Genomic DNA, 10,436 nt, shown 5'->3' on the forward strand with positions numbered 1-10,436 from the left:
ATTCTAGAAAGAGAAAACCCAATTATATGTTAAGCCCCAGCTGAGTTCATTGACTATTATTTACTGTACCATAGCTGCAGTGGAAATTTAGCCTAAGCAAACTGCAAATAACAATGGGCAGAGAAGAGATGGAGTTGTAACTTGTAGTATAAATAACAGTAAGAGTTTTAGGGGTGATTTGCATCACACTGAAATTCTCAATGATGGCCCTTCACATAAGTTTCACTGAATTTTTCTTCATTTCCATGTTGATATTGCTGTATTTTCTCAATTAGGTAGCCATAGAATAAATTGATACATTTTGCTGGAAGTTATGAGTGTCTAAACCTGGACTTTTCTCTTCAGTTTTTCCAAAAGAGGAATAGTCTTTCATGCTGTAGGTTGTAATATAAAGCTGTTAGTACAGGGGTGAAGTTTGTCTCGAGCATTTAACAGTGCCAAAGTGAGCTCCTACCTGTTATTCACAGTAATACAGGATCAAATACAGAAATCGTTATGTTACCGTGTCCTTCATTATGGTCAATAAATATGAATTGCAAATTCGTTCTCTTTGTTTCAGCTGAGCTAGAAAAGCAGAAGGGTGTGGTGCGTCCAAGTATGTCTCAATGCTCCAGCCTGAAAAAAGATTCTGGCAATGGGACACTGAACAGAGCTTGCCTGGATGACAGCTACGCGACTGGGGAGGGGCTGAAGAGAAGCGCGCTGAGCAGCTCCCTCAGAGACCTGTCTGAAGCAGGTAAGCGCTGCCTTCACTGCCTTGCTCTCACTCGGGCATGCAACGATACATGAATGATGCATATAAAGCCCAGCTCAAAGCAGGCTTCCAGAACGAGTAATACTGAAACTTCAAACAGTTTCAATAGCTTCTCTTTCATAGTTCATGCTTAATTTCTGTTTGTTTTTTACCCTTGTTTTATTAAGCAACCACTCTTTGAAAACATTTAAACCGTTGTAGATTGCTATATATGCTTTTAAAGGAGAGTGGAGACAGAGGAAAAATTGTAAGTGTTTTCTAAAAAAAAATGGTTGGCTTGTGCTAGGAGTAACCCACTTAGTTTTCCTTTCTTTTTTTCTTCCCCTTTGCTTCCTCCCCTTCATACACTAGGCTTAGAGAGAAAAGAAAAACTGGTCTCTGTGTAATGACCGCTTTCTGTGTATTTTGTGCTCAAGTGTACCTGTGTCACCACATTGATGAATGAAATTGAGTGAAGCCCTACTAAATTCTGCCTAGAGCTATGTAATTCAGATGCAGTGTGTCCCTGATGCTCTCTTATTGTTTTGTAACTCAAGATATAGTTCCCAGTTCTTGCAAAAGAGGTTGTTGTGAAATACTATTGCCAATAAAATAAAGGAAGCCCTAGTGAACAGGGATACCAATATCCCACAAAACCATTGGTGTGTCTTAAGATTTGTGAACTGATTAATACAGCTCAACACTGAAGGGAGTGCTGGTGTGATTTTTTTTAGCCAAAGAAAAGCCAAGGCAAGTTTGGTATGTTTTTATTTTATGGTTTGCCTTGGTAATATCAGAACTGGCACACCCATGTAATACGGGCTGCCGTGGGCAGTAATCTTGTGGTTCCTGTCATTTGTGACAAGTCGTATCTGACCACCACCCCCACTATTCAGAAAGTACCTCTGGGGATAGTAGCAACAACATTTTTATTTATTTATTTTAGTTCATAGTCTGTGTTACATACTCCGGTTTGTTCTTACAGTTGCAGTAATGATTTACAGTACAGTCATAATTTCACTACTTATCTTTTTTCCTTTTTTTAACTAAAAGAGAGTTATTTAGCTATGCCGCAATAAATAAAGTTGTTGTGAACTGAAATTGTAGTCTGTTTTGTGGGTATACATATGTGCGTACGGATATGTAGAGAGTGAGCTCTTTGAATTCTTTTATTCTCTGTTTAGGCTTTCATACTCACACGTCCATTTGCTTCATTAAAAAGACTTGGGGCCTTGATCCAAAATCAGGCTGAAGTTGGATATTGGTGCTTGATTGGCTTCAGTGGATTTTGGATCAAGCCACTAGTCTTCACCACTGTTATATCTCAGATTTGAGGATACTTCCATCATCCTTTTTTGTTGTTTTGCTTTTATTTCATTAGAATGAGAACTACTATATTGGTGAATATGTGAGTTCAGAGTGTATCTGTACCCATAAATGTAATTTCTGATTATTTTTTTCATCCCATAGGCATTTTTCATCCCTGTCTTTCAAACATTACCATATATTTAAATTCATGATATGGGTTTTATGCAATAAACAAGTATTTGTAATCATGAAAACATCTCACGTTTCAACAGAACATGCCTACCATTGGCATGCTTATTACTGAAAATAACTTTTTTCCATTATAAAAAGTAGAAATCACTCACAGACTGCAGGGTTTATCAATGAGTTTGTTAAACCCAACTAAACTTAATTTTATCTTTTACAAGTTGAGAATTATGGAGAGTTTCTGTTTGGTCTTGTGCAGTGCAACTGACTTGAGAAATTAAATACCTGTTATTTGCTTTGTTATTTGGTGTCATTTTAATGAGGCTTTACATGTCTTCTGCCTTTTCTCTGTGAATAGCTTGCATGTGAGGCTGATTTTATTTTAATATAGAACAGATGATCCATAAAAAAAACAAGGAAATCTCATAGTTAGCAAGATACTGCGTCCCAGTGATGATGCCCTACTAAATTGCTTGTGTAAAGGAGTACTGAGTTAGGTTGCCTCAATTCTTATTTTTGTGGATGAAACACAGGATCAGTAAGGAGGAGGAACAAGAATAGTGGGTCTGTGGATGGTTTTGTGTTTTCTGTAGGAAAAGGCGTGCTGAAAGTGGATTTTTAGAGTTCCTTTCTACATTTATACAGAAATAAATCTAATAAACATGAGAAAATTGCCTGGTTGCATATTTATGCAGTAAGGCAGATAATTGTCCAATGAACATTGCAAAAAAAAAATTGAAACATTTAAAATATTTATTCAGTGAAGGGGAAATCAGATTGAACAGCATTTTGGTTGCACGGGTATATGACAAAACTGTTTCAGAAAGCAGTCCATTACTTTCCACTGAGTATCACAGTAGTAAGTGGTGGCTGTGGAAAGTGACTTGAGCTTTCTCTCAAGTAAGCCGCTTAGACCTAATGACCGTTGATACCCTGCGTGATTCTGACTCCTAAGCTGTAAGCTGTAAGGAAAGGCAAGATTTCTCTGTCAGGAAACAATGTCAGGAATCATTTCCTGGTAGCTGTTCTTCTGTGCATTTGCCATGATAGCTTGAATCATAATTGCAAAAAGGATGTGAATGAAGGTCTCTTGATTTTAAAGATAGGATTGTTCATTGTGGATTGGCAGTTCTTTCCATGGAATAAAAAGCAGACTGTGGCAAACCAACTGTTCCAAGATGTGAATAGGTCAAAAGTATTTAGTGCTTTATTCTTCTCAAAATCAAAATGTATCATTTTTATTACACATTCGTGGGCTATAGTCAAGGAAGAAATGAATTTATTTGTCTCAGACTTTGAAATTCTTAATTTACATAAAAAAATTAGAAGGCAGACAAATTCTAATGCAGTTAAAGCTGAGTGTTAAGGGTTCTGGTAGAATTTTGGACATTTCACCACTTACTCCATATACAATTACATGATAAGTAGGTTTACAGAAAGATGTGAAAGGTGTGAAGTCCCGTTATGGCCGTTAGTAGGTGGGAAGAATGATTCGGTCCCTAGAGCAAAGCACGAAGCATTAGACTGGTTGCGTTTCTGACTGTCTCTCACAGGTTTCTTGACTGATTTTAGGTTAGTCAGTCTGAATTCTGGGGAGCCCCATGCTTTCACGTTGAGTTTATGGTGGTGAGCACCTGTGGAAATCAAGCTTTATTCCTCCCCATCCCTAATCTGCAAGGGGGCCATAATGTTTAGACGCTGCACTGGTTTAAAAATTGTAATTCTGTGTGTGCCAACACCCAGCTGGCATACCTAGGTAGTGCTGGAATCTGAACAGAAGTGCTGGATGGTATAAAGGTTACTATTAATACAGTTCTGCTTGTCTTGTAATCTCCTGATCTCAAAACAATCACAGATCAGTAGAGAATACTTTAAAAAACAAATAAACAAGAAAACCAAGCCCAAACCAAAAACATAAGAGTAGTTCCAGAATAATTAAAGTAACTCTTTTTGTGTATTGCGTATAATCGCAGTCGTCAACCTTTAACTTTCTTTTTTTTTAACAATTTCATAATGTATTTTTTAAATTTTTCCCATATCCCAAAATGTAATGGAAAAGATTGTGGAACTTCTCAGCACGTAATCCCCTTAAATAGACTCTGAGTTCATGCAATTACAGAATCCCTTAATCTGGTGAATCAGTCTGTGAGGGGATGCTGCGGTCCCTTGGCTCCTCCCTCATCCGATGCAGGCAGGGTCACTGGGTTATTTTCTCCTTCCTCTCCCGTGGATTTTGCTGCACTATATAGGACAGAGGATACTAGCAGATTTTTTCTCCCTTATTAGAAGAGCTTTCCTAGTAGGGAGGGATTTTTCCTCTCTCTTCCCTTGTCACTGTTGTTATATTTCCTATTCTTCAATGGCATAGCAACAGTAATGGGCATCATAGAATTTACTGGGTTTTTAAAATAAAACCGATTTGTATGAATCAAGTCTTTGGTGATAAGCAGATGTTAACAGCAAACCATTGTACAAGTTGTACAAAGGCACCCCATGCTATATATAAACACATTTGTATCAACTCTTCAGTCTTGTGGAGAAGATACTGTTTGCTTTTCCAGTGAAGGAGGAGTTCAGCAAGCCGATGTCTGGTTATGCTGTTTTCTCATCTCCTGAAGCTTAATCAGTATTTTGAGAATAATCCGTTTGAAGATCCCAAGAAACTTTTTTCACGATTGGTGTATGATCTTAGGACTACACTTGTTTCATCCAGAAAACAAGATGAAAGTGTGGGTACAAAGAGTGTTTTCGCCCTGGAAAGTGGTCTCTCTACATCAGTGATTAAAGCATATTTTTCGGAAAATTTTGAGCAGGTCAGCTTGGGTAACACCTCTAAGCTGAGTAGCTAGATGGTTACAGATTCTGCTGCTGCTGGGAATATCCATTTCACAGCCTTTGGAGGCTACAATAACAACTCCTTGTTAAAAGAGTTGCCACATTAGTTTGCTTTACCAAAACCAAAAATTTAGAACTTTTCTCCGAACTCTTTTTTCCCCAAGACATACAAAGCCAGATCATAATACATGGTTTAGATACCAGTGTATTTCACTGGCATGGAACAGAGTTTCAGGAAATACAGGGTAGCAGTGAGAAACATTTACTGTAATGATCTGCACATCTGTGAGATCAATTTCTGCAAGGTACAACGGATTTTTATTAATGAAACTGTATTTTCTTTTGGAATGTGTAAGCTTGTAAAAATATTTTGATCACTTAATATTTCCACTACAAATTTCAAATATTCTTGGTCCCATGTAATGCATGTACATATATGAGACATGTTATACTTGTGTAAGTTAAAGATATTTCTTACAAAGACTACTCATATCTAACAGCAATGAATTGCTTGAATGGATCAGAAAATATTAATTCAACTGAAATTTAATTTTATTAAAAAAAATTTAAAACCACTCTTAAGTAACATCCTTAAAAAAATTCAAGTAGATCAGAATATATTCAGCAAAACTGGACTTCAGATTCAATCAGTCCCACCTTGCTTTCTATCACAGCTGTTAATTACAATGCAAGAACAGAGTTATGCTCACACACAGCTCTAGTCACCATTTTCTTTAGATGCATTTGAATGCTGCAGCTCTAGGGAGACATTTTTGGGGTGGGATGGCATCTCAAAAACCAGAGAACAGCCCTGGATAAACACACGTTGACAGGGAGGATGCTCTAGAGGACTTACTTAATAGTCTTCATATCATACTGTAGGTCAATACAGAATTGGGTTCCTTTTGTTTTTAAGAAAATAAACTAAGCGCCCTTTATTTTGATAGTGTCTTATCTGAGGGAAATTAGAGGCATTTTAAGTAGGATTTTTCTGTTTGTCCTTGGCTTTGCTAGTACTACTTTGCCCTGAAGTTATTCTAAGCAAAAATCCATCTGTCTCTCTCTGTCCATATATACTGTGTATATACCGTGTTCGTGGTTATTTTATTCGAGACTTTGCCATATGCAAAAAGCATTAGATTATCCTGTTTTCCTTCATTTTTGGCCACATTTAATGCCTTGTGGCAGCTGTCAGTCTTATTTGCAATATTGGCTGCTGAGTTAAGAGATTGCTATCTTCCTCTGTGTTTCTGTATCAGCAAGCAAGAGTTATTTGAGTGTTAATCAGTACTAATCCCGTTAGCAGAAGCCTGACTAGAAGTAAAAATAAGGAATTATCAAAACCAGTTTTTCTTGGGAGGGTTCGTAAGATAGCACAGTTATGATTTTGATGAGACTAAAACTGCAGCAAGAGATGAACCACCAAGCGTTTGACAAAGAGCCTGTCTAGGAGAAATGTTCAAAATTCCCACAAATTTAACAAGCTGAACAAAACACTTTGACCACAAACACCTTCCCCTCTATTTAATGTCAGCATGGAGGGCTTTGTATACTTGGTACTAATGAGAGAGGGGGAAGTGTTACAGTAGTCTGAAGAGAACTGTAGCTCTTCAAGACAAACTTGTGTTGCAGGGCAGCATCCCATGACCAGCCAGGTCAGAGCTATGCTCATGGTGCTGTTTTTAGATCTTACTGATGTTATCAGACTTGAGGAGTCTGAATTGGGCTATGAAAGGATTTGTCAAGAAGTAAGGGTGAACCTCCTGGAAATCACTGCTGTGATTCCACTTGGGAACCAGTCTCAAAGTCGTTCTCTTTAGCTCTGATACCATGTGCCTTTTGGGCTTCTCAAGATGAGGATATGTGACTCCTAGGTTCAGTGATGCTGAAATCTTCACATTCCTCTCCTAAAGAACCTGTTAGAGTAGGACATTCTGAAGGCAGCAATGTACCAATGCAGAGTGGAGGGGGTTTTTTCTATTTGGCCTTGCAGGAAAGCAAGGAGAAAGCACTGAAAAAATTTAGGTTTCTAAAAACGTGCAGAATTTAGAGAAGCTTTGAGAACCTGACCACTCATCAAAGCTTAGCTTTGTTTATATACCCTGCCAGTAAAGTATTTTGAAACTTCACAAAGCAATGCTCCACAAGCTGTCTTTTCAGAAAGATCTGTTTCTGCTGCAGCCATATGCTATTTTCTCTCCTGTGAAATCAGAGAGAAAATCTGGGCTCCTGTGTCCTACATAAAGCCACCAATGTATTCTGGCTCTTTAGGCAAACAGTCTGGTGTTTCATGTGTAGTTTTAGGCAAATGTCTTTTGCAATTTGAGAACATTGGAGAACGAATCCGTCATACTTAAAGATAAAGCACTGCACAGCTAAACAAACAAAATCTAGCCATAATGTCAAGACAGATTCCAGATTCACTGGTCAAAAATTAAGTTTAGTTTTTTTTTTTAAACCTCATGAAAAAAGATTATATGAAATCCACTGAGGTTCAAAACTGAAAACGAAATTACGAAACTGCTGCCCCTCACCAGTCCCCCACACTGAAGTTCAGAATGTGCCAATATTAAATTTTCTATAGTTTTTAATACCACCCTACAAGTCTATATCAACGCTATCAGTCTTTAAAGAAACTTCATAGACAATTTAGATTCCAGGAAATTAAACTGTTTAAAATTATTGCTGGTCAACATCATGACCATACTACTAAACACAGATGCTAAAAGACGTGTATTTTAAGAGTTGTTCGAATTTAAAAAAAAAAATCACACCCCGCTAATGATAGTTGATTCACAACAACAATACCTCTTAACAGTCAGTCAGATACAGAAACTTACTCTAACTAATGGCCTTAAAAGTCTTAAGTTTCTGCCTTAGTAGCCTGTGTACCAGTCGAGTGCAATGTTGCCCCCGCAGCCCCTCTAGTTGCATTTAGAGCCTCCTCTAGCGATGCAGGGAACGCACCTGTTTTTCACCCGGGTCTTGTCTCAGTCTCTAATCTATGGTGTTGCATGTCCTGGGCAGGCAAGCGTGGGCGACGCAGCAGTGCAGGATCGCTAGACAGCAATATGGAAGTAAGTAGGAAGTTACTGATGTCTAGCTGGATGTGATGATGTGCATTTCAAACCTTTCTTTTATATACATATTTTTTTGCTCTTTTTTCTTCTAACATATAACCTGCCTGCCTCAAATAAAATGCATGCCTAGGCTACTCACTCCGTATTCTTCCAGCTTAAAAAGCACTGACAGCTTGTTTTAGACCAATGCCATTTTTGGTTTGAGCTAACCTTGTTCCCTTTGTTCCTGCAAGCATGGTTAAATGAATATGATGTGTCCTTTTGCCACCATTTCAGTCTGGTCCCAGCTTAAAAGCCCACTCGCTCTTTGTTACAAAGTACACTGTTCTTGCTGTTTGATATTTAGCTACAACTATTGACTTTCATGCTCAACCATTCCCATTGCTTATTTTCAAGTTAAATTGCTAAATGTATGCAGTCATGACACCATGGAATTGCACAGATAGGGCATGGGAGGAAAAAATTATTAAGACAGGTGAATTCAATGTGGATTTCATGAGATTTCATTCATCTTCAAACCATTTATATATACTGTTCATGTCTCTGAATTCAGCTTGCAGATTTTTTCCTTTTTTTTTTCTCTCTTTTTTTTTTGTGTTTGCTGTAGGTAGATTGCAGTTTAAATCTAGCACACTTTGCCTAAGTACTGTTGTGTCCCATAACTCTTTTTAAAAAATACAAACCCCAAACTTCTAGAAACTAAATACACCATTCCAGGCTAAATAACAGAGAACGTTGGACCACAGGGCAGAAGAACACAATCCCATAGAAATCTTAGTGACAAAAATGGTATGGTTCCATTTAACACATAATTCAGAGGTAGGCTTGAGAAGCAGCACTGTGGCAAATAGTAGTGGAAAACTACTATAAAAAAAAGTTCAAAACACTGCTCTGAAATCTGAATTGTAACTGTAATATTTGCTGCTGTGTATTTTAACTATTTAGGTTGAATTAATGGGTTTTTTTGTTGTAAAAAAGCAAGTATGATATTTTTTACAGTATTTTAAAATGTATTTTTCCTTTAAAAACACACTCCTAGGTCTAATGTCATGTTACTCTTCTATGACATTTTTCTTATTTAAAGTCATAGCTTTCGATATTAAAGTAATGAGCGAAAAAATTTTAATGCTTAAAATACCCCAAGAAGGGCATGAATGCCTTATTGGCAACTTAGAGAAGGTGGAAAGAAAATTTTTCCTAGAACTCTTAACGTAGTCCACCCATGTGAACACTGAAGGAGGAGTTTGTGGGTCAGTGTGAACTTTTTCTTTTAAACACTTTAAGATTTTTTTAATTTTTATTTCTATTAATTTCTTTTTAGGGGTCCATCATTAGCAGTCCTCACATGCGCCGAAGAGCTACATCAACCCGAGAGTGTCCATCTCGCCCTCACCAGACTATGCCTAACTCCTCCTCACTCCTAGGTTCCTTATTTGGTAGTAAAAGGGGAAAGCCACCTTCCCAAGGCCATCCACCATCTGGCTCATCACAGCAACCTCCGCACCCTCCAGTAATCCCACATCAGCAGCACTCACAGCATCCCTCCGCCATGCACCACGCAGGGCCAGGCGAGGGGCAGACGCAGGCGCAGGTGCACTCTCATCACTCGCAGTACTGCCACATGCAGCAGAACCCTCCACCCTACCACCACCACCACCACTATCACCCTCCCCAGCACATCCAGCACCCTCACCAGTACCACCAGCACATGCCCCATTCCCAGCACGCGGCACACTCCCAGCACGCTCCCTACATGCAGCATTCCCACGCACAGCACACCCACTCTTCCCACCCGCCGCTGCCCCCTCCGCACCCAGGGCACTCTTCTCACCCCCAGCACTCCCAGCATCACCATGGGCCGCCACCACCTCCCTCCACCTCAGCCAGCACGAAGCCCAAACACAGTGGCATCAGCACAATAGTCTAGAACGTATCAACCCTCCTCATAACTATAGTTTTAAACAAAGTTACAAAGGCACTTACAAGAAGCAACAAGTAATATTGTCAGTTTTTATCTAGACGATTTGAGTTGCGAGAGCTTAAAGGCTTGCTGTTACTAAATAAAACAATCGAAGTTAGCGCAATCGATACTGGTTTTACTTATCTACTCGATAGACGTTTACCATCTGGTTAGTTCTTATTTCCAAACTGCCTTGAAAACATGCTGCTTGCTGACTATGAGTAAAGCTACCCTTTTACACCAAATCCTTTGACAGTTTTACATGCATAATAAAAACTTAGTCTATGAAAAAGGAAAAAAGTGATACAGAACCAAGTGTTGCATTCTTGCTCTT

At 38.6% G+C, this 10,436-nt stretch overlaps 1 protein-coding gene across 1 annotated transcript in view; it reads left to right on the top strand.

Moving 5' to 3' along the window:
- The window catches only part of IQSEC1 (IQ motif and Sec7 domain 1), a gene marked incomplete at its 5' end in the record, with an annotated part of 47,065 nt that extends 36,996 nt beyond the window's left edge, over positions 1-10,069 (top strand). The window contains 3 exons of the mRNA XM_010192873.1: positions 560-736; positions 8,090-8,139; positions 9,464-10,069. Coding sequence (XP_010191175.1) covers positions 560-736; positions 8,090-8,139; positions 9,464-10,069 — 833 coding nt within the window. The remainder of the gene's footprint in view (positions 1-559; positions 737-8,089; positions 8,140-9,463) is intronic.
- Between the last annotated feature and the right edge of the window lie 367 nt (positions 10,070-10,436).

Source organism: Mesitornis unicolor, unplaced genomic scaffold (genome assembly GCF_000695765.1).
Source record: "Mesitornis unicolor isolate BGI_N332 unplaced genomic scaffold, ASM69576v1 scaffold16049, whole genome shotgun sequence".
In the NCBI taxonomy this organism is placed as follows: domain Eukaryota; kingdom Metazoa; phylum Chordata; class Aves; order Mesitornithiformes; family Mesitornithidae; genus Mesitornis; species Mesitornis unicolor.